At 35.0% G+C, this 26,301-nt stretch overlaps 1 protein-coding gene across 4 annotated transcripts in view; it reads left to right on the top strand.

Annotated features, from left to right (window-relative positions):
• Positions 1-26,301, top strand: part of LOC134745584 (LIM domain only protein 7) — a 221,429-nt gene that overhangs the window by 111,266 nt on the left and 83,862 nt on the right. For 3 of the 4 annotated variants that reach the window (XM_063679660.1, XM_063679675.1, XM_063679684.1), the window contains exon 3: positions 18,094-18,282. In XM_063679660.1, the coding sequence (XP_063535730.1) occupies positions 18,178-18,282 (105 nt within the window). In that variant the 5' untranslated portion in view covers positions 18,094-18,177. Of the gene's footprint in view, positions 1-14,508; positions 14,628-18,093; positions 18,283-26,301 lie in introns of those variants that run through there. The other variant, XM_063679666.1, reaches the window with a different exon arrangement.

Raw genomic sequence — 26,301 nt, 5'->3', positions numbered from 1 at the left:
TATGGCTGTCACATAGGACCCCGGACAGGCTTCGCCACTTAAGCTGCCACATTTATTTTAACTTTATTGCAAAAATAAAAAAAACCGGCCAAGTGCGAGTCGGACTCGCGTTCCAAGGGTTCCGTACATTACAATGTATTTTTTATGTGAAGCGTGAGTGTAATGTTTTTAAAAAACCCGTAGGGGTAGGATCAAAAACTAAGTAATTAAGTCCGACTCACGCTTGACTGCACATTTCTAATAGGTTTTCCTGTGATCTATAGGTAAAGATCTAGTTTGTGTATTTTTATCAAAATTTTTGACCCAGTAGTTTCGGAGATAAAGGGGGGATAAAATATATTTTAGATTCTCATAATGAGCTCTTTCGTTTGATATGTAGCACGATATAGTTTAAAACTTTATTTTTTAATTTTCTCGTTTACCCCCCCAAAAGTGGCCCCCGTGTTTAAAATTCATTTGTTTCCGTTACATGTCCGTCTTTGGGTCACAAACTTACATATGTGTACCAAATTTCAACTTAATTGGTCCAGTAGTTTCGGAGAAAATAGGCTGTGACAGACGGACAGACAGACAGACAGACGCACGAGTGATCCTATAAGGGTTCCGTTTTTTCCTTTTGAGGTACGGAACCCTAACAAAGAAAAATTTACAAATGGCGGACTTAATGCCAAAAGGCATTCTCTACCAGTTAACCATTGGGTCAAACAGTGTCAAATGTTGGTGCAGGAGAGATGCATAAATTTCATTTTATTTTCTTTTAACCTTGGAATATCAGTTTATTATTTTGCAAAGTATTTCGTATAAGTAACTGTCCAAATTAATGTCCAATTCCTTCTCTTATCAGCATATGACAGTGTCAAAATTCTTGTTGTGTTTGTCTTTATCTTTATTGCATGCGGTATTAATATTAATTTTATTGCGATAATAAAGTGTGTCAATTTATTTCAGCTCCAATGTTTATTGAAGCAACCAAGTTATGAATTTATACATTATTCTTCTAATTATATTTTTGCATTAGTTACCTACATAAATGGCCATGTAGATTGGGTAGAAAACAGTTTTTGAAAGGCTGTTCATGTAAGAAATGAGGAAGGAAAATATAAGTACATAATTATGTATTTAACTCCATCTAAAAACTTTGTAAACTATTTAATGGTCTATATTATTTGATAATACAGTGTAGCTGTAAGCTTAACCAGTAGACATTTGTGCCATTTTCATCCAAAAGGGTACTTATTGTCGGTTGTCAATAAGGCGCTATTTCCATATAGCTTTAATTTGAAATCAACTTATCGGCAAGCGACAATGTGGTACCTTTTGGTTAAAAACGTCACATTTTAAAAACGAAGTCGCAATTTAAGACACAAAAAAACTTAAATTTACTTTATTATGGCGACCTCGAACATAAAGCACGACTAAGAAAAGATAGCGATCGTGAAAAATTTCACCGCAGGCGGGGCTCTCGGTCCCGGAACTTTCTACGAAAAATGATTCAACAAATAAAAGTAAAAGTTAATAATTGCATACGACCCAAACTGGATAGTCGTGTTACAGACGATAGAGGGCGTGTCGAAGGGCCCGAATTCGAAACTATTGAAGGTATAGACAACTTTCAATAGGAACTTGAAGAACTATAATTTATGCGCATGCGGTAATGCGCGTGAGAGTATTTTAAACAAGGCTTTGGCTCTTTATTACAATGTGGAATTTTTATGTCCGAAAACAGCTTGTTAACCAAGGGATGAAATGATGCCTTTCACCCTACTTAGTTAAACACTACTTTTAAAGAGTAAAATGCATGACCAAGTATAATTTTTTAAAGTATTTCTTGTGGATACTTTCAATTAACATTTTAGGCAAAGGCAAGGTATCGCGTTATTTATGGAATGGGGAGTTAAATATTAGAATGGAAATTGTATAACAAATCCATTTAAACCCAAATTTTCTTACCGTAACAAAATCAAAAAAATCGTACTTTGAACGTTAAATACTCTAATGCAGAAACGTATCATTTTCTGCACATCTTTTAAAACATCAGTGACCCTCTTTCAGAGCATGAGAAACAAACAAAAATAATGTGTTGAACACCGAATAAGGTAGTCTGGATTTTGGATACCTTGAACATTCATAACTCTAAAAGTAATCTTCTTCTTCCTGCCTCTGTCCCAGTTCATCTGGGGTCGGGCTTCCTTGTGCATCGGCGCCAGGATATTCTATCCCGGGTTGTCACTGGTTTTTTTATAACTAAAAATTAGTTTTTATAACGAAAATATTTCAAAACTTTTGAAAACAAACATGATAAAGACTAATAATTACTTTGATAATTACTTTCCACTAAGGTTAAATTGGATATTATACATTGGCAAAATATGTACCTATGCCATCTCGTTGACGTATGCATTTCCTAAATAGGTTATCAAGCAAAATATCCTTTATCCTTCGACTTAATGAACGAAAATCTTTTGGCACTGAAGAATTCCCGCCATAGAAGGGCCCCGAAAATCGATCCATCAAATAATGAGTGGCCTGACAAAAACAGAACCGGCTCCTCGGAGCAACAGCCGGCATGCGGCCTACACCCAAGGTCGTCGGTGTACCGCTTTACAATATTCTTATTCTTTTTTTTACCACCTTTCTTTGTTGCTACATCCAAAACGTCTTTAGCAACCTGCATTGACCCTATCGTATTTAACCTTATCTGTATCCCATTTGGGTTTTATTTTTAATGCATCTATCGTGGAATTCCAAAGGTCGGGGCATGTGTTATGCTCTTTTTTGCCAAAGGTTTTATTCTTCATGATGGTCCGAAATGATAGGTTCAATCTCGACTCGCAATTTTTTGCTTTCGCGTTTTCTGTATCTCGATCCTCAAGTTCGATTTCAATCCACTATTTGTTTTCTCAATTGCGGCTTTGATTCTATATATTCTAATTGTACGAGATACAAATTATGCCGAATTACCGTGTTGGTTGTTTTTATGGATGTCGTGAAGAATTTGGTCAATTTATATTATTATACGAACCGATCATTTCATGAAATGATTGCCACGTCAATGATCAATTCTAAGATATAGATACGACATAGATACATTTATTTACGGTGTAAGTTATGTTATAACTTATACTTTATTGCTTTTGGCATAATTACCTAGTGTGATCAGTTTCCCGAAATTTTATTTAACAAGATATTTGAAGAGTTGCAAAAATCAAAATGTTGAAGGTATCCGGGCAAAGGGTTATCAGACTATCAAGGTTAGTAAATCAAAAGAATACCGCGGATGTTTGTATAGATTTCCGTAACCACACGTTTCTAGGAACAGTGCCAAAGTTTTGCGCATTTTTAACCGACTTCAAAAAAGGAGGTTATCAATCTATATATCGACCGTTTTTTTTGTATGTATGTTACCTCAAAACTCCGTCATTTTTGAGCCGATTTGGAAAATTATTTTTTTGTTTGAATGTATATAGTCCCTAGACGGTCCCGTTTTTCTAAAAACCCAGTTTTGATGAAGGGATTCATAAGGAATCCAGGGAACTTCTCAAATCTTATAGGCTATTATAATCTTATATATCGGTTTTAGTATTTTCATCAACAAACCAAGCACTTTCATTCAAAACAGTACCATTTGTTGAAGTGGAACTACTGATGATGACCACAACGGGACTTTAACAACGCATATTTCAATTTTGGCGGTTTAAGTCGTCTTCGTTATATTTGTTAAGCACAAGTAAGTTCTGAAGGAACATTTGTGTTAAGGTCTAGTTCTGATGATGGATTCTATGAGGTCCAACTCCTCAAATCTTGATAGCTTAGATTCAGACGTTGAAACTTACCCGAAGTGCAAAAATATTTAGTTACAGTTTGGCCGGACAGATGAAGAAACACTAAAAATGGAAAAATAAAATTAATCTTTAAAAAAAAAGTAAAACCGACTTAAAACGGGAAAAAATAAAATATTATCTCGTTTTATATGCGCTAGCAAACTGATACATCGGTGCCAAGCTAAATAGTTACAATACAGGTTCTTTTGTTCTTATCAAACTATACCATGGTTGGCATTCGGTTTGACGGCAACTTGACGCTTTTAAGATTTGGCTTGGCACCGACTTCAAACGTATCAGTTTGCTAGCGCATATAAAACGAGATAATATTTTATTTTTTCCCGTTTGAAGTCGGTTTTACTTTTTTTTTAAAGATTAATTTTATCTGTTAATACATTTTTATGGGCATACTTATTATTGACTGATAGCATATTGGTCTTTTGCATGATTTGTAATTTTAATAAATTAAGTTGAGTAATAATAATCGGTCGGAGTGGCGAGCCTTGGGGGAGGCCTATGTCCAGCAGTGGACGTCTATCGGCTGACATGATGATGATGATGATGAAGTTGAGTAATATCAACATACATACATGTAAAAGGCATTCTGTGTTCAGCCTATGTAGTACCTACCTATAAAATTTACGGTACTCGTATAACTAGAATTCTCTCAAATTATATCTTCGTAAGAAGTTGACCGGTTAAATACGTGCCATTCTTTAATTCTAAGGAAATCTCGATTTTAATAGTCGTTTAAGTTAAGAGCACCCTTTCGTTATACAATATCCTGGCCAACCAGCTGTCGCAAGGCTCTGGTTTCGTCATTGGTATTGGATACCAGATACCTACCAAACACCGCCAGACGACATGTGGTTTCATTTTAGGCATTTACCACACCTAGGCTGAGGGAATGTTGGACCCAATATTTGTTTGCATCTTGCTCTGTAGATATACATACGTACTTATGTCGCAATTCCATAAACAATGTAGTTGTAGAAGAAAAAAAAAATCTGTTTTAAATAAATGTGTATCTACAAGGAAGGTTATTTCAAAATACATAAGTAATACAATTCGTACAGTGCGGTATATTCTTCACGCAATCAACAATGCTGCTGCAGTCACAGTCAAAATGTAACCTTTAAGTTCCACCACCCACCACATCCACCCAGAAGGTAAGTAGTAGAAGGTGTTATTGAGAAAGGAAAATAACTATCATGGAAAATATAGTAAGTAGTTATGTTTATGCGCAAATTATCTTTAAATGTAAATTTAATAACTTATTTATGCAAATATGGTAGCTAAAAAAGCTCTACGTAAATATATATTTATATGCCAAGAAGGTTACATTGCAATGCGTTTAAATTCTTTGGCCAAATGTTTGTCGGCACTTGGGCCCAATGTTTCTACATTTGTGCGTTCCTGCAAACATCATAATTATGTGGAAGTTTCGCAAGCTATTCGGAATGTAGGATACTTCTTTATTTGGCGTGGTTTGAAGCCGGGTGCTAGTTGCTATGGCATCCTCCGCTCAGACCGTGAGTCTGACGGTTTTCGATCCTTTTATTTTTCAATTTATTTGGTACACTAGTGGAAAACGAGCTCGAGGTCGATTTCTTATCTAATATTTAGACTGATTAAGTATAGGACTCATCTTATACTCTAATTGCTACCCGATGTACATGTTACGATACGATGGGTAGTTGATGGAGTTGGGCCTAAATCTTATTATTGGTACTCCAAAATAAATTTCATTTAGTCATCAACGAGTTTCGTTTTAATTGAATTTAAATAGTTATTTTCGATACAAGTGCGGAAAAGAGGAAATTCGAAACGAGTGGCGATAAATTAAAACACGACCGCAGGGAGTGTTTTAAATCGACACGAGTTGCGAATTACCTATTCGCACGTGTATCGAACAACGTTTTACAGTACATATGGCCCTTTAAACTTTCGACATATGCACGAAAAGTGCTATTTGACGCACTAGTGCGAGAAAGTAGCACCATATGTACTGTAAATATAATTGCTTTATCAGGGGGCCGATTTTTGAATTTCAAGCGCTCGATTTCGTCACTCGAAAATCTGTGGAAAACGGCAAATTGGTATTTTTGAAATACGAGCAATAGAAATTTGGAATCTAATGGTATTGACCACATGTTTTCAATTTTATTAGTAGAATCAAAGATAGATATAACTCCGTAATAGATGGATACAGTCTAAGGAAAAAACGTGCCTCGAAAATCATGAAAATTTGATTCTCGATCAGATGGCGCCACTACCTTTTGTCTACTCTCGTATAGAGGGCGTTGACGGTTTCGTTTGTTATTTAACAATTTTAACGCATATCAGTCAAAGAACATGGGTCAAAATCATATAAAAATAATTAATGCAAATAAAAAAAAAAATTATCCATATTTAAATACATTTTATCGTATTTTTATAAATCTTCATTTTTAGTTTTAAAGTGTGTCGATAGATGGCAGTGAATTTACTGTGGTTACATAATTCACTATGACAGTACCGCTATATCCTATTATATCCTCTTTGGTAGAATTTAAATGCCTAGTAGTGGAGATATATTGAAGGCAGCCACACGAAATCGAGCGCGTGATGTTCTTCTTCAGCTATAATTTTGAAAAAAATTATTATATAGGTCGTTGGTGGGTGTATTACTGGTGAAAAAAATGGAGCGGTCTCTGACCTGAACTTATATTCACCGGGATATAGACCGTGATTACCTTTTGTATTATTTATGAGCTCTCGATATTTTGACGCAGTTATATAATGCATCATGTTCACGGGTGACTGAAGATAGCGGGTGGGTGTGAAAGGCGCGCTCGGTCTACCCTCATTCTTGCGCGTCGGCTGCGTTCGCTTTCAACGTTACCATCGGTCACATTCACACTTGGTGGTAAATAATACAAAAGGTAATCACGGTCTATATCCCGGTCAATATAAGTCTAGTGAAACTAACCGTGAATCATTCAAAACTCTGTGACCTGAAAGTACTTTAAAAAATATATATATATATATATATGTATTTTATTTTTATTGTTTTGTATAGCAATATATCCAATAATTGATGTCCTATAATTGTCATTACTACACGCACAACATACGTGACGCACGTCAAAATCGGCTCGCTAGAAAAAAAATACTTACCTATACTTCGCTGGCTCAGCGACCCGAAGTGGACCTTGGCCTCCGATACTAGGTTTCGCCATTCGTTCCTATCCTGTGCGATCCGACGCCATTCAGCCGCCTGGATGTCACATACGCCTGGATGGAAAAAAAATACCGAAGAAAAATCATATTTCGTTTTTTTTTTTATAAAAGATATAAAGTTTTGGGGTCTGAAATTTTGAATACTTGTAACTAATAGAAAGCCAAATCATCGAAAAAATTACAAGTAAAAACTCGCTGAGGGCAGATTCACTTAGCTAAATTGGGTTCATCCAGTAATTACGTTACACGAATTTCGAGGTTTTTGACCCCTCCCCCCTCCTTGTCACACTTGGTCACATTTGGCAAACCCCTCCCCTGGTGTGACGTCACATTTTTTAATGAAATGGCAAATCGATTAATAATATTTTATCAAAATATTTTTGACAAAAGAAATATTTGTAATTCTATGACCCAAAACTGATTACGAAAGAAAATTAAACGATTATCGTTCCAAAAACTTGATATTTAACTGTACAGCGAATAAAATAATTTAAATAAGTTTAAGTGATGTCACTGAGTTTGTGACTCCCCCCTCCCCCTTGTCACAACCTCCTGGCACGGCCTTTTATAAGACAAATTCGCAGATAGGTAACCATATTCAACACTAACACAGACGTGGGAAAATAGTTAATCACAGAAAATGTTAGTTTACGATAATTTTATACCTGAACCTAAACCAGAATGCCATAGTTTACGAGTTGATATAAAATTCCGCAGCAAATATATGTATTAGTCTAAGATACGTGATGACGTCATATATGGTCGACCTTCACCGATACGTCTGACGGATGAAACTTAAGAAAATATGTTCCTGAACATAAATAAATAGGGTTGCCTAAAGAAATATGGTCAAGGCTATTTTTAAGAAATTTTTGAAAATATTTTTTTTTCTTCAAATTTCACCGATTTGTCTGACGAACGAAATAAGTTCCCATGGAAAGTATACAACTTGTACAACATCAATAAATTAGGTTGCCTATGTTTTTCCGGTCACTATTATGAGGTTGCCGTGTTTAAACATGTGAGTTTAAATCGATAATTGCACCCATCTGTCTGACGCTTAAATTATATATCAAAATAATGGTAATTTTATTGCGAATACAATGGTATAGGGTTGCATGCAAAAATCCGGTCACAAATAAGGGTTGCCAGGCTTTTAAAGAAAATAAGAAGGAAAGACTTTTAGCGATAACTCAAAAACGGCTTAACTGATTACGATTGTTTTAACTATTTTCGGATGTGCTTATTAATCACTATTTTTGTGATTTTTTTTCATAATTTTTGGATGGATGGTTCGAAATTTAAAAGGAAAAACCCTTTTTTTCCTTTCTAAATAATTATTTCCGAAATGATTCACTTTATCAAAAAAAGTTGTTTAAAGACCCCTATTTATTTTGGAAGACCTATCCAACGACACCTTACACTATAGGGTTCAAACGATAAAAAAATTGTCACACACATTTTGTTTCTTTCAAAGCGATTATTTCCGAAAATATTCACTTTATCAAAAAATGTTTTTGTAAAACCCCTATTTATTTTAAAAGACCTATCCAACGACATCCTACATCATTGGGTAGAAACAAAAGAAAAAAATCCCTACATTCATTTTGTTTCTTTCGAGGAGATTATTTACGAAAATATTCACTTTATCAACAATTAATTTTTGGAAACTCGTATTCACTTTAAAAGACCTATCCAACAATATCCGGCACTATAGGTTTGAAATGAAAAAAAAAATACCTCACATACATTTTGTTTTATTTACTTTATCTAAAATTGATTATTGAAGATTCATTTTAATAGACCTATCCAACAATATCCAGCACTATAGGGTTAAAATAATAAAAAAAATTGTTACACACATGTTGTTTCTTTCGAAGCGATTATTTCCTAAAATATTCACTTTATCCCTATGGTATGGGATGTCGTTGGATAGGTATTTTAAAATGAATAGGGGTTTTGAACAAACATTTTTTGATAAAGTGAATATTTTCGGAAATAATCGCTTTGAAAGAAACAAAATGTGTGTGACATTTTTTTTATTGTTTCAACCCTATAGTGTGGGGTGTGGTTGGATAGGTCTTTCAAAATAAATAGGGGTCTTTAAACAACATTTTTTGATAAAGTGAATCATTTCGGAAATAATTATTTAGAAAAAAAAAAGGCTTTTTCCTTCTAACGTTTGAACCATCCATCCAAAAATTATGAAAAAAATCACAAAAATAGTGACTACACCACACCACACCGTACACCACACGGTATTTGATTGTCCTCTAACCAGATACCATGGGCAGGTGGAGGATTTCACCACCTTAACCAAGGAAGCGGTACAATATCTACAAACTGTAAATCTCTGAAGTAGAGTAACACAAAAAGCCATACGAAAAAAAAATAGTGACTAATTTGACTAAACGTTCGAAAATAGTTAAAACAATCGTGATCAGTTAAGCCGTTTATGAGTTATCGCTAAAAGTCTTTCCTTCTTATTTTCTTTAAAAGCCTGGCAACCATTATTTGTGACCGAATTTTTGCAGGCAACCCTGTACCATTGTATTAGTGACCGGAAAAACATAGGCAACCTAATTTATTCATATTGTACAAGTTGTAAACTTTCCATTGGAACTTATTTCGTTCGTCAGACAAATCGGTGAAATAAAAAAAAAATATTATTTTCCAAAATGTATTAAAAATAGCCTTACCATATTTCTTTAGGCATCCCTATTTATTTATATTCAGGAACATATTTTCTTTCATAAAATATAAGTTTCATCCGTCAGACGTATCGGTGAAGGTATATATAACGTATATAACGTATCTCCTACTATATTATCTTAGAACGAAGGCAAGTAAATACTGACAATATACATACAAAAGTCGCGTTCTTCCTCATTGTTGCAGATCATTACACAAGCACACCCAAATAAATCGAATCAGATTTGGCACATTCATATAAACTATTAGGTATGTAAGTACTTATTACTTTAGTTAAATATTAATGCAGGGGTGCTAGGCTAATATTTTTGTTAACTGTACATACCTATTCATTATTAAAGATTTTTCCTAATAACGTACATAGTACAAAATTAAATAATTTTTATACATATCACAGGACTCCACATCAAATGAAAGTGTTTAGAAATACGAGTATAGCTATAAAATTCTAATAGCAGGTAGTTGGATGTTGGTAATGTTACCAGTTTTCGCTTATTAACAACTATAATAATTTTAATGCTGAATTAATGTTTCAACTCACTACCTTTTTCCGTAATAAAATGTATTTTATTTAGCTGTTACATGCTAAAATCACTAAAATGTGCTTATTTCCCTCTGATATACATAATAATTATGCATATTCGTCGCATGCTGCACTGAACCTTTGGATAGACTGGATGGAAATGGACTCTATTTCCCGTATTATTATAGATATAGCACTAGCACGCAATCTTTCAGTATTCATTGCCTTTTTTGCTCAGGAAAAATTACGTCGAAGCGCAATTTAAGTATTGCATGACGGTGTACTAAAAGTGCACACTAAATGTTAAATAAGTATGTACTTACCTAAATCTCAAACAGGAATTGTTGCAAACTTCTTTAATTGACGTATATGTATGAACGAGTTTTTAGTTAGTTTCCTGTGTTTGCAAACTTTTATTCAGAATGGAGCTAGGGTATTTCCAATGAGATATAATAATGTACATTCATAATTTGTTAAACAACAGTTATACGAGATATTAAAACATACATATTGCTGAACTTCATGTTGGCTTACTCATAATTCTCAGGTAACTTTATTCAATATTAGTGCAAATAAACATTCCTAGAAATTCCATTGAAAGTGACTACCTTCTAAAGTTACGCAAATCTTTACTTAGCTAATTAACCATATGGAAGCGCGGGAAACTCCGTGGCAAACACTTTCTTTCTTTTTAGAAAAGGACCTTTTATCATGTACAGGCAGCTTAAATAAAACGCCCCAACGTTTGACATATTAATTTAAATTATTCACATTAACACTGTCACTACAACTATAAAAAGCCATTAAAGTTTTCAAGTGTTTCATAAAGAGTGTCGAAAACTACAAGTGTATCGTAGTTTAAAATTTTCTTTTTAATCACGATGACGACCAGCATAAGTAGCAGGTAGGTAAGTAAATCCTACGTTGTTTCTTAAACCCATATTCTTCATTTTTATTTGAACATGGAGTCATTGTCACATGCCTTCATACCATAATCATGTTCATAATGTATTCCCGTTCAAAAGCTAGAATTCACAGGTAAAAAAGTACTTTTCCCAAAAGTGGATTTTTAATCGATATGCCACGAACGGTTATTATATAACAAGTCGTTCCTATTTGCCTCTAGAGGTGTGACAACATTATTACTGTATGTTATAGTCAAGTATAAACAGGGCTGTTGATAATATGAATGCATTGTAGCATTAATACAACAAAGATAATTAAGTCTACGTCTTAACAATAGAGCGCCGGGCTCATAGACTCTTTGGCGATGACCCATCTGTCAAGTCAAGGATACCAGAGCCTTGAGCATCGCCGTCGAGTCGCTTGCCTATCGGTGTTCTATCGGATACATTTCGGGGAGTGCGCACAGGAACTACACGACCTGATCCCACCTTCCCCTTTTCATCATCGGACATCCAGGCGCGGGGAGCGAATGCACCCGTTCGTGGTCCACATTCCATTCGTTCGGACGAAACGTTTTGCCTCCTCCTTTTTGGTACGGACGGCTAAGGAATGGAATGCGCTCCCGCCATCTGTACTCCCTGATCAATATGACCTCGGTCTCTTTAAAACAAGAGTGAATAGGCTGTTACTGAACCGGTGAGCTCCATCTTAGGCCCTGCCTTCACTTTCCATCAGGTGTGACTAGGGCCAATCGCCGATCAGTTAATAATAAAAAAAAAAAACAAACACACATCTGGTGTCACTGTACAGTAAGCGAAATAAATATACTTGTACCTATAGATAGCATCATCCGCGCTTTTATACAACTAAGATAGGCGACTCGAATCTTAACTCGTCAAGCAACTAAGCAGTTATTGTGATCGCGAGCAACGGTTTCAAGGAACCCATTCTAAGCAGACTAAAACTTTTATACCTCTTTCATTAAATCTGGAATGTTCGGGAAACCCTATTTCAAGGTGCTATAGCCCAGTTTAGAATGGCCACGTACGAGGTGCGTTTAAAAGAGTAGATTATAGAAAAAACCCGTCAACTGCCGCCATCTTGGAGCGTGCGCGTACCGTTACACGCTTTTTGCGTGTGCTGTCCCGCTTGTGCTAGAGAATACACATTACATATGGGGTTAGAAAATGGACAAGGTCAAAGGTGCCTACAGGAACGGAAACATACTTCCTTTGTTAATAAAGGTTTGGCCGGCAAATTAAAATAGTATACACGCGGAAGGTTACCCGGAAACATTTTTTTCTGATAGGTGTGATTGTAATAGCAAACTACAAGATTTAACTATGGACAAAAAAATAGACAGACTCCAGGAAAGATAAGGCTAAGAAAAACTTGGTAAAATCACAAAATGGTCTTGAATAAAAGAATTTAATGCCTTTATGCCATCTATTCCAGTTTATAATTTATGTAATGATGAAGATGATGAGTGTGAGTGTGACTACTTAAAAAATACTAATCAAGATATTTAATAAAATAATCTGATTTGTTCCCAAAGTTGTATATTTTAAGCCTATTTCGTTATTTTTTATATAAATAGCATGAATCGAACTTTTCAATAATTTTCTTGTCAATCACTATCGTCAAAACTACCACGAAAAATGCTGCAGTAATTTATGGTTTCGTTTCCTGCCTACACGTGGCCAGTAACCTTTAGGCTTTCCTGTGCTGTCAATTACATAAATTCACGAATAAGGGCATCGTTTTCTCCTCAACCCTTTGTCTAGCAATGACCCAGAAAACTTCGTTTCAATTCTAAACTCTAAATGCTTAGTGATACGGTTGCGAGTGTAAGCCATTTCATAGTTATCTCTAGTGTCGTAAGCGTAGAAAGTGTCCCAATTGTAGGGTGGATGTGGTTTGGGTTTTTATTGGGACAGTTTCCTTTTTGTGTTGTTTTACTCTTTGTGAGGTTTTTTTTGTTCAACTCATTCATGACATTACACCCTTCAAATATAATTATAAAAAAATAATGATCTAAATACAAATAGGTATGTATGTAGGTAATAATAATAATGGCACCGCAACCAATGCATTTAATATTTTTCTTGCACACAATTTTTCAGTTTGTCGCTATTTAGTTGGCTATTAGTATAAAATGGAGACGAAATAAATACATACCAAATTACATTATACAATGACACATTACATTAGAAACTTAGACTGTGCATTATTTTAATTATTTGATACTTAAATGGTTTTGATATTTACTTAAACAAGTGATAGACCTCAGTCCACGACATTCTTTGGTTAATATGATATCAAGTAGAACATAAATACATACTAGTTAAATTTAATTGGTTGTACATGTACGTTTAATATCATATTATTATGTAGTTATATTGTGCTGTTCATTAACAGAATGCCAGATGTATAACTATAGTTAAGTCTGCATGCGCAATTTTTTATTGAATAACAAATGGATTACCTGCAAGCACATACCAACGTGATCACGGAACGCATAAAACAAAGCACAAGTTTTTTTTTTAGAAACATTTAGCTCTTATATTAAATTACGTCTCCGTTTTGTGTACGATATTTTTACATACTTGAAGTAGAGACTCTCTAGGCGACCATTTTTAGGGAATAACGTTTATTAATGGCCTAATAAGTTTTTGTATGAGTTAAATATCGAACATAAGATCTTTATATAGGCACGCAGGTATGTATATGGCAAGAAAATATCCCCTTAACATGTACTGGTCTAACAATAATGACGGTGTTTGGCTAACTTTGGCTAGTGTTTTTAATTTTATCATAAGTTTTAAGTGCATATTAAAAAAATTTAAGTGCAACTACATATTTTTTTTGTATAATTACTACAATAAATTTTTACTATATTATTAAAAAACCAGCCAATTAAGTGCGAGTCGGACTCGCGCACGAAGGGTTCCGTACTATTACGCAAAAAACGGCAAAAAAATCACTTTTGTTACGCTCGCATACGGGAGCCCCACTTAAATATTTATATTATTTTGTTTTTAGTATTTGTTGTTATAGCGGCAACAGAAATAATAAATCTGTGAAAAAGACGGACAGACAGACAGACAGCGGAGTCTTAGTAATAGGGTCCCGTTTTTACCCTTTGGGTACGGAACCCTAAAAACATCCAGGACTCTGATACCGTAGGTTGTCTGCATGCGGAAACAAATGTATTATTTTAGATTCTATTATATTTACGAAATGTTTTAGACACCTAATTGCCAAAATACAATAAATTGCAAAACAATTATATACATAACGCGATCGTTTAAGAACAATTGTTATCTCGCGCTCAGTCTCCAGCGCGCCGCGCCGCCGAACGGTCGCGTCTCACAATACCGGCTATATCGTCGAGACATACCCGAAGTATTGTGAACGGTGCAGTGACAAAGTGAAATATTCCGGTAATAACACCCTTCTTTCTTAGAAACATTATATAAGCGCGAAGAATATGTTAGAGGATTCGTCGAGTGTCTTTGAAGCATGGTTACAAAATATCAGATTGACAGCGATTAAGTGTTTGACTTGACGAGAACGCTCTACGTTCCACGTAATCTTGGTGATTTTATGTTTTGATATCTTCTTGTGTTTTTACTGGATTTAGTAATGGCATTGTAACTTACAAGCTAGTTTTAAGTGTGTATACCGCTGAATAAGTTTCAAGGTCTCTTTCCCTTTTAAAAACAAGAATACCTTGTCTTATTTTTACCTGAACATTTACAAATCGGACGCATTAAGTTTATTGTATGGTAGTAAAAAAGCATTATTACCGAGCAGGTATCTACCTACCTTTTTCCTTTCTAGGTATTGTTTAGTTTTGAGCGGTAGGATTTGTAATTTTTTTTTAAATAAATTGTTTTTATATTTATCATTTATCATTTATTTATTGTATTGTCATGTACATAATAGGTGTTACATAATATAAAATCAGATCATGACACCCTGTAAGGGCACACAATAGTAATATTATTCTAGGCTAATTACATTTACTTATTAGTAATCAATTTAAGTTAAAATAAAATAAATGACCGCAAATCTTAAAACTAAATCTAAGAATATATCGTCAAAAATAATTATATTGGTAAATGATTAATTGAATTGATTTGTCAGTTTATTATTAATAGTTATTATTTCAATTTATTGATGTCGTATAATAATAAGTAGGCTAATGGTAGAAAAAAAATGTCAAATTGCAATGTAAAATCCTAATTTCATCAGTGTCTTATTCATAACATTACTACATACTTAGCTAAAATAATAATATAATGTATTACTGGAATTTATTATGCGCATTACATTGCTGTGAATAGTGTGAATAGAGGCAGACCGACGATTTTTATTTGTTATGTTTCTTCGATATCATCAATAAATTCTTGAAGGCTATAGTAGTTTTTATTTATTAGAAATTGTTTGAGTTTATCTATGAATTTTTTTTCAGATGTTTCGTTCTTTATTTTATCTGAGAGCTTGTTATAGATCTTAATAGCCATCATGTTTGGGCTTGCTTGGTACAATTTTAAATTAATTTTTGTTGTAATTGCCAAATTATTTTTGTATCTCGCGGGGTATCGTCGTGGTTGTTCATAGACTTTTGTGAATAAGTGGGGATATTTCCGAACGAATTTGCATATTTCGAGAATATAGATTGATGTTAAGGTCAGTAGTTTGTGGTTTACAAAGAGCGGCTTACAACTCTCTGGGCTGTTGATGTTGCCTAGAATACGTACGCATTTTTTTTGAAGGATGAATAAATCTTCAATATTTGTAGCATCACCCCAATGTATAATACCGTATTTTAACCACGAGAAGGCATATGCGTAATAAGCATTGAGAGCTGTTCTTAGGTCGGTGCATTTCTTTAATTCTCTTAAGGCGTATATGAATTTTGACAGTTTGTTTTTAATTTTTGTCACATGTGCCTTCCAATTCAGATGCGAGTCGATGTCTAGTCCGAGGAGCGTGAAAGTATCGACACACTCGATTTGGGTTCCCATAAATGAATATTCTATTTTCAAGGGGTCTTTTTGTCGGGGCCTAAATTGCATTATCTTTGTTTTTGTGAAGTTTATTTCTAGATTGTGTTGTTTTAGCCACTGTGTGAGTTTTGTGAGTATGTTATTTAGGTCAGTGCATAGGTTTTCATTGTCATTACAAGAAGTAATAATAGAGATGTCATCTGCAAACATTACACACGTTTCATTTAGGATTTTAGGCAGGTCATTGATGTATATCAAGAATAATAGACACGAGAGGGCGCCACCTTGTGGTATTGAGCTTATCATTGGCAGTGAGTCGGATTTAATTTTATGAATATTTCCGGATATTTTGTCCATATGTTGAATTTCGACGTATTGTACGCGGTTTTGCAGATACGATGAGAACCATTTGTGTGCCTCGCCTCTGACACCTATTCCATATAATTTGTCCAAGAGTATGTGATATTGTACCCTATCGTAGGCTTTGGACATATCGAGTAGAATACCTATTGCGTATTTTTTATTGTTTAGTATGTTTGATATTTCCTGCATGTATTTGTATGTAGCTAAGATGGTGGATCTATTTTTTCTGAAGCCATTTTGGGATTCGTGAAAAATGTTATATTTCTCGCAAAATGAGTATAATCGATCACACATTGCCATGTCAAATATTTTTGCTGATGTTGGTAGGAGTGAAATAGGGCGGTAGTTATTTGTCTCCGTTTTGTCACCCTTTTTAAAGATGGGTTTGATAATTGACGTTTTTAAAATATCTGGGTAGGTTCCTTCCGAAAAAGATTGGTTAATAAGAGTGTAGTATGGTATTGTTAGCTCATTAGCACATTTCCTAATAAGTGCAGGCGGTAACTCGTCGTTGCCGTAACTATATTTATTTTTTAAAGATTTTATTATTTTGTTTACCTCTCTCGGTTCAGCTGGTCTTAGAAAGAATGAGTTGGGCACCGGGTCAAGAACAGGTAATCCGCGCGGGGGGACTCCCCCGGCGGGGGCGCCGACCGATGCAAAAAATGCATTGAAGTGGTTTGCTACCTGATAAGAGTCCGTCGTCGTAAGATTATTGTGGATCGTTAGCTCAATATTATGTTTGGTCGGTTTATTGTTTTTATTAGTGCGTTCTTTTATAACATTCCACATACATTTTGTTACATTTTCTGCTTTATTTATATCCCTTATGTAAGCATGTTTTTTTGATTGCCTTATGATACGTTTTAAAACTTTATTGTACATTTGGTAATGTTTAATTAGAATAGGATCTTTTGAGTATCTAACTAGTATTTGTAATAGCCTTTTATTTTTGCACGAGGTTTTAATGCTATAGGTTTTAATATTCTAGGTTAAAATATACAGCTGACGGTCTTTCCACCGCGATACAACCGGCTGACGGTTTTTTTTAATTTAAAATAGCATCAAAACTATTATCTGACACAATATCAATCGGGAAGCGACGACTGAAAAAAATTTTTTTACATGTTCATGTCATCAACTGACGATCTCCACCGCGATACAACCGGCTGACTATTTTCTTTATTCATGACAGCATCTAAACTATCATCTGACAAAGTATCAGCCGGGAGGCGATGACTGACGATATATGCTCCTGGCCCGCGGTCTATAAAGTAAAGTACCAGTAAGAGTGTCTACATTTTCGTCATTCAATAGTTTTTTTTTTTAAAAACCACGCTGCTGCAGACGTTTTCTCTTACAATTGAACCCGTTTTACAATACATTCACTTTTACACAATATAGAAAAAAACGTCTTTTTTTTGTAATCTACACAGTATTCATTGTAAATAAAATTTATTTGTTTATTTATCTATTTTATTTTGTCATATGTTTAAATACCTATATATTCATAAAAGTATTTTTGTTTCAGGTACAGAACCAGTAGTGATATGTGCTAGTGCTGTGACGTGTTGAAGTTTTAGTTTATGATGTGAACAGTTGTCAGTGAGTGACTATGCCGTCTGACAGTGGCTCCACTTGGTCGCCGCCGGCCTCCAACAGCGAGAGGAGATTGAGTAACTCTTCAGATGGCAGCGCCGGCAGTGGATATTCTAAGGCTGTAAGTATTTTCCCTACCTGTGAAATTCAGATTTGCCCATTCAATAAGGTGTACCCTGTTAAATTAATTAATTAATCTGTCTCCGTGAAATAGGCAACGGTCCCTTATAGAGCTATCATGGGATCAACGCTTTACACGTACAGGCATTGTCTTTTATTGTAAAGCTTCATTGTATCCCTAAATATTATAACTGAATAAAGCCGTCACTTCTAACAGGATATAAACGCATTTTAAAATAGTATAAGTGAAGGAATTTAAAAAGGTAAATACAATAACAGGTGGTGATTCAGGTGATGTTCTATCCCGTACTACTGATCAGGTTCGAAAGCCCTCACTTTTGAATTTTAATTACATGGAACAGTTTACACGGGTGCAGGCAGGTAAGTATTTCTGCTACCTGCCAGTCCTGTTGCTTTATATTAGATGATTCGAGATTTTGGCTAGGTTTTCCTGATGCTTTTATTTCCTATTAGCTTTATCTACATGAAATGATGATTTCGGTGATAAAGACTAGCATAGGTATACATCTCAGGTTCCGCGGTTTAGGCGTGAAGAGGTGCCAGACGGACAGAGTTAGTTTCGCATTTATAATATTAGTAGGGATTATGAAATGTCCTTAAAAAAAACGCATTGTTTGTACATAAAAACATTATGAAATCTGTATTGATAAAGATTATAGGTAACTATTTTATTTCACTTTTGAAACAATGAAACGAAAAAAGTGTTTTAAAAAGTTACTTTATGTAATAAACCGAAAAACACAATTTAAAATATTTTCGTAAAAAGTAATTTAATGTTCTTATAGTATTACTTTATGTTATATTTATTTATTGTATAGTGTTAATTTCTTTTTTAAACAAATAAAATTAATGATAGTATTCAGGGAGGAAAATGGGCACTACATTATCTAATATTTGCTGTGACACGTATTTGATTACTTACCACGTAAAGAAATGCCACTTAATACAAAATACTTTGTATGTCACTGTCACCTGTCATAAGTAACACGTTTTGCAGGATATTATAGTTTTGTATGAGTGAGCGTCTAATTCATCGATAGTCGATGCTAATAGAGGATGCTGTCGATTAATCTCTATAAGAAGTATTAGAACTTGTAACGGACGAGCCAAAGGAACTTGGTTCTTAAGGAGATAGAAATATAAATCCTTACAAATAAATTATTTGCGGGGCTTGCGGTGTAGAATATCCTAGATTTTAGATTCTCACGGCAATGAGTCATTTAATAAAGCAGTATGCGTTATGAATATTGATAGGTGGATACTGTGTCATTTGCTATGTCTACCGCATTATACATATATGGGCTGCCTACACTGCCTTAATTAGTTAGCTAAATACAATAATAAAGATATCATTATAAGAATATTGATTGCAAAAAATGCCAGTTCTATTTTTAACTTAGATTTAGGTCACCTTACATTTCACAAATGAAAATCAAAAATCCGTTATTATCGAGTCACGATTCCAAGCATCGCATCGACAGATCGACACGACACCACAGTCCAAAAAGGTTATAGAATACAGTAACAATTTTCACTTTACCTAATTCGCACTAAAAGTTTTAACTTGCTTGCAATTATTCTTACGCTTATACTTACGCTATAAAAGCAGTGCCTATTCTAATGTAACCTAAAACAAGCTGATCCATCGTGACTGCACAATACCTATCATTGATCATAAAATTCTACCTTGTACCTATTAGCCTTGTGCATTCCATTATAGCGAGTTGTTAAATAACCGTAAAAACGTTATTACAAGAAGCAATTAGTCAACCATTGAACCAATCAGAATGTCTATAGTACCTACCTAGTTTTATCGCGTTATCTTTCGAAAGGTCTCGTGCTCTTATCAACCGATTGATTAAATCAATTGAAATTGTTTAAATGGGCCAAAACTGTCTAATCGGCGGCTCACGCTTATTTTTAGATGCTTTTATGGCGATTATTTTATCTCATCATTAGTAACCCAATATTTAATATTGGTTAAGGCTAAATAAAAAATAACTTCCACAGCATTGTAGACTGATTTTAAATAAAAACCGGCCAGACCAGACTCAGTGTAGGGTTCCGTAGTTACCCTTCCGTCACAATAGGCTAAACTCCAGGTTTTTAGCTTCTATACTAATAACTCCAGCTATTAGCACCTACTTATAGAAGATTGTTAACAAAGGGATGAAATGATGCTTGGTGCTTTTCACCCGAGTTAAACAATCCACCTACTTTTCATATCATTCATTCATAAAGCCAATTTACATGTCAAAAAATAAAATTAGAATTACAGTTAAAATATAAATTGATATCCAAATTAAAATTAAAATGTAACAAAATTAAATATACAATTAGGTACAATTAAAAACAAACGCTTATTCACACGCTGATTATAGACATATTGAACTGACTGACCTTTCCCTATTTGCGAAGTGTTCAATAAATCGTTCATTTCCGTATCTAAATCAAAACGTGACGTAGGTTTGCGTTGGTATGCAGATGTAAGGATTTATATTTATTTCAAATATTGAATGCCAGCCATGTCTAGACAATACTATTTGTTTTACATTAAGATTTAGCATGAAGTAAGGACTTCGATATTGAGAAAAAATGTTTACACTTTACAGTCATTGTGTTTACCTATACATATACTTTTGTGTTTATTTTTTCCTTATTTACAACTGATACGAATATGTACTAACATATGTATATAAAAAACACATTAATCTCATTATACATTTCCTTTAGTATCGCCATAACTTCACAGTTAGGTGCTACAGATGTTTTTACCTAGATGAGGTATTTATTAATTAAACTTCTTTGCACAATACATGAAGAGTACAACTGGCGGACTTAATGCCAGAAAGCATTCTCTACCAGTCAACCATGGGCTAAACCGAAAGATCTAGTTGGTGCAGGGTCAGAATACTGTTAGAATAATAAAAAAAAAAAAACATAACAGTATCATTATTTGGTTCTAAATTTCGAAACGCAAAAGTGTCCAACGGTGTCGTGTTTACACAAAAATATAATCACGGACGGACTGGTTTGGTGAATATAAATGCAATATTGCTGCCCGTATTTTTAACGTGACCGTATTGAATGCGCCCGGGCAATAACAATACTATGTATATGACGGCGCACCCAGACCCTAATCCTCAAAACACCATGCTCTTAGGCTCGCCGAACGCGTTCGAATGGAGCTAGCTGTAGTTTGTAGGGGAGCATTGGCACAGAATAACTAATAGTACTACCGTACAGAAAATTCACTCCTTCACAAAAGCCAGATTTAGGTATAAAATTATACCTACACTCGCCGCCTGCAAGCAAAATTTAAACTTATAACCGCGCACGAACCGTGAATCTTCTTTGCGCGCCGCAGTTTTATGACCGAGCTGCGAGTGTCGGCACGGGGTTGTCACTTCACAAGTTTTTGTACCTATACCTACTGATTTATTATTTTTAAGATAAATATTCAGGAATTACAAACGTTGATTCTGTAAACATAAAATTTTTAGCCAGAGATAGTATGTCTGATTCTCACGGAAGTAGGTATGCCACAGAAGTATGTATGTATGTATGTAAACACTTTATTGTACATAAGACAGATTACAAACACAATAAAAGAACAAAAATATATACAATGTACAAAGGCGGACTTATCCCTATAAGGGATCCCTAGAAGTACTTATTCCTTTGAAAATATGTCGGTCAATATAGTCCGGAATTTAAAAAAAATGTTTTTTCTGCTTCCTTGTTCTTCTGTTTATTCAGATATCCGTAAACAGAACATTATCTTTTATACAGATTAGATCGCGATTTAGGTTTCGAAGCCATTGCGTATTTACAATTTTGCGCGAGCGCCACGTGACACGACTATCGTAGTGCGAGCCGAGCGGCAGCCCACTGCCATACACCTTCCCGGGCGGTGCACCGGCCAAATATACCTAAACTGCGCAGTGACACCCCCTGGCATTGGGCAGTCGAGTCGGGAGGTTCGGGCACCACCTTGTAAATCAGGACGTGTAGAAGATACTTAATTTTGTAACTGTGGTATTCAAGACTAGTTACCGGCATGAAAGTTCAGGCTAATCTCATTCTTGATATTGTTTAGCGGTCAATACCACATGGTGTCGACGGTTTCGTGAGTGCAAAACGAAGTATTTTGATGTGATTTCGAAGACAATGACAACATGATCTGTAAAAAAGTGCAAGTTTCTGTATGTAATATCTAGTTAAGTGTTTCCGAAAGTCTATACAAAAGTATAAACGTAAAAATTAAGGTTTCATTAGTGGTTTGGGCACTTTTGACTTGACATGGTTTAAAAAAATTCTTGCTCAGCAATGCTTATAGATACGTATTCTTACGTAGATAAGTGTTCTTAGTACGAGTACTAATTGAAGCCAAATGGCTTCAATCGGATATCTATTTAGATGTGCTACTAATATATGAAATAAAATGTTGAATATGCTAAAATGTCAAGTTTTTATCGCGACTTAAGTAAAAAAGTGCCCAATGCTCCCCTACCTCCCCTATATTTGAACTTTAGACATTCAGGTAAGTAAGTTAGATAGATGGTAACGTCAGTGGACCTTTAACTAAGATTGAATTCTATTGTATTGTATGTAGGTTGGTAAAGCTCGAAAGCTGCTGCTCATCGGTGGCAATGAAGCAAAGGAACACGAAGTTCTTATAACATATGTAGTTTTAAGGTTTTTTTTTTTTTTAAGATAACAGAATAGTTTTTCATATAGGTTACTACTACCTATACTTAGTAACAAACTTGTCCTTTGCGTGAAACCTGACATAGTTAATTAACCCGAAATCGAATTAAAATCTGTGCGCTGCTAACGCGAGTCGGTCGTGCGCGGCGGCCCTAAACGACGCACCTGCCGAGCCCCTCTGACATTTGCGTCCGCGCCGGCCTTCGACGGCATGCGATTGGATTTTATCTCCCAGTCCCACCTTTTGTGCTCTTGCACAGAAAGGTTATACGGATTTCGTATTGTTCACTCAATTATAAATTTAACTCAGATCGCAAAATACTACTTTCGCTAATGCTCCAAATATTTGTACAGTTCCCACAAAGAGCTTCTAATTAAAAAATAGCAATGCAACAAGTTTCCTAAATCAATAAAAAAAAACGGCCAAGTGCGAGTCGGACTCGCGCACGAAGAGTTCCTTGCCATTACGGAAAAAAACAGCAAAAAAATCACGTTTATTGTATGGGAGCCCCATTTAAATATTTATATTATTCTGTTTTTAGTATCTGTTGTTATAGCGGCAACAGAAATACATCATCTGTGGACTGTTTTAACTGTCTAGCTATCACGGTTCATGAGATACAGCACGGTGACAGACAGACAGACGGACGGACAGACGGACAGCGGAGTCTTAGTAATAGGGTCCCGTTTTTACCCTTTGGGTACGGAACCCTAAAAATTGTACCAGAAGTGACAGTAATTCCAGCAACAATGAAGCCTCGCAAGTGCCGAACCGCGGTTTCGTGAGCCCCGATCAAAATGCAATGAGCACTTTAAACGCGATTTTCTTTTTGTTTGACGGAAGGAAAGCGTCACGCAATGGCCGTAATGTGACGAAATACGTCATTTTGTTCGTGAGGAGAATTCGGTTTTTCTTGCGTTATGTGACAAGGATCTTTATTCTGATACGTGGTCGAAAATTTAAGTATGTAAATGTCTTTAAATAAGTCCAATACCGGTCTGAACCATTGGTATGTAGCCCATAAAACCCTTTTTTTTGTAGAAGAAGAACGGAGTCCTGAAGTGGTTTTGTTTTAATCCAACACTGTCTATTATTAGCTTATGTTTATCATCAAGTAACAGATATCTTATATCCTGTCAACACTGTCCCCTTTCCCGCTCTTTTTCTAATAAACTGTATATACTGTCCTGTGTTGTCTGTGATGTTCATAACAATAAATGTTTTTGTTCTAGGTTCCCAGCCCAATTCCTTTTATCAAGTCAAAATTAATTATTCACCGAACATTCTCTTCGTTCGTTGTACGTCATAAAACGTTGTCATTGACAAAATCCCTCCTGCTAAAACTAACAAGAGGAAAAAGCCATAAAAAAAGAAGAGCTTGCCGCCATGTGCGATTAATTGAGTACAAATACGCTACAGTGATTTAATCTGCCCTTAAGATGAAGGCCCTAGCATCTTATAATTACAGAATAAATGCTTGAATTTACCAATTATCACTTCATATTTGCCATGCTCACTCAAATCACTGACATTAACATACTCGTACGGTCGAATCTATCCGTACCATCGGGTTCAATTCTAGCTCTCTAAAACGATATCGATACCAGAAACCAATCAGGAAGTGACATTGTCGCACTTGACCTTAAAACTAGAACCGGTTCATAACAATGGCTTGATTTAAATTATAAGTTGGCTTTCGATTTTAAATTGGCGTGACGCAGATAGGGCTGACTGACAGTTTTTATTGATACGTGGCATGAGTGAAAGATATTTGTGTTATTTAAAGAGTGCTGATAATATATGCCTAAGCAGCCATTCATTCAAGATATATTTATCTGTCTGAAAAGTAAGGACACTAGAGGCAGTGGCGTGTTTAGTCAAACATAGATTAAGTGCCATGTCTAAGTACTATATAGTCTATATACCCACTCACATCTGACCAACGGTCAGATCTCCGATGTATCGAGATTTCATCTAGAATCAACATATAATATCAAGAATCTGAGAAATCACCGGTCAATAGCCTGCCCAAATTTGCTCGTTAAGTTGAAACTGTTATATTTTAAGTTTTAGGTTTTATTGTTGTTTAAGTTATATTGGACACAACCGTGCATGTCGCAGTATGTAGGAAGTGGTCTATCAATTAATAATGATTGTAATATGTTTAATATGGTCTATCAAAAGTTCAAAACCAAGCAAAATGCTAGCACAAATATGTCGTCGTGTTGACGCGTGTGTTGTACTTCGTTTGCTACAGTATTATTCCACTTCAAGAGGACCCAGTCTTGTTTTGTCACGTATCAATAACTGTTATCAGAACACCTCACACGAGTATGTTATGTATACTAGATTATCTGTCCGATTGCAGTGTTATCGCTGTGACGTGCCAGCATGCTTGTTGAAGATAATGCACGAGTCAAATGTTCTAGCATATTCTAGCTTCATTTTATGTAGCGCAAGATATTTATTTTCAGATTACTGGAAAATTTATCTGGAGACTTAAAAAAACCGGCCAAGTGCGAGTCGGACTCGCGCACGAAGGGTTCCGTGCCATTACAAAAAAAACCGCAAAAAAAATTACGTTGTATGGGAGCCCCATTTAAATATTTATATTATTCTGTTTTTAGTATTTGTTGTTATAGCGGCAACAGAAATACATCATCTGTGAAAATTTCAATTGTCTAGCTATCACGGTTCATGAGATACAGCCTGGTGACAGACAGACAGACGGACAGCGGAGTTTTAGTAATAGGGTCCCGTTTTTACCCTTTGGGTACGGAACCCTAAGAAAAGACAGATATTTTGTGATTTCAATCGATTTTGGAAATCTATGATTTCACAAAATTTATGAAATACCTTCTTAGCTTTGTACATGTCATAAAGTTGTAGTATGTCATGTATTGCAGTTTTGTTTATTAAAAAAAATAAAAGAATCCTTTAAGTAAAATGAGCTAACTTAAGGTTTTAAGGCACTTTCCCTCCAGGGCCCATTAATTTTTTCCACACTGTACAAAACCTAAGTAATCTAAAAATCTCTTCTTTTAGTTTGCCATTTCTTAACTAAGTATATTTATTTAGTCTGAGCCGGTTAAATCCACCCAGTTTAAGTAAATATACAAGCGAAGGTGAATGACACACGGTTTTGGGCATGCCCAGACTGGTTTTGGCATGTGTGTGAAATGTGAATCATAATGCCTGATTAAAAGGAGACTGTGTCCTTTTATGCATAAGTTTGTTGTTCTACTTTCGCGAGCTAACCGTTCCGCTGACCTGCAGAAATTTTCACTG

The sequence above is a fragment of the Cydia strobilella genome, chromosome 1 (assembly GCF_947568885.1).
Source record: "Cydia strobilella chromosome 1, ilCydStro3.1, whole genome shotgun sequence".
In the NCBI taxonomy this organism is placed as follows: domain Eukaryota; kingdom Metazoa; phylum Arthropoda; class Insecta; order Lepidoptera; family Tortricidae; genus Cydia; species Cydia strobilella.
This window is presented reverse-complemented; position numbering and strand designations above follow the sequence as displayed.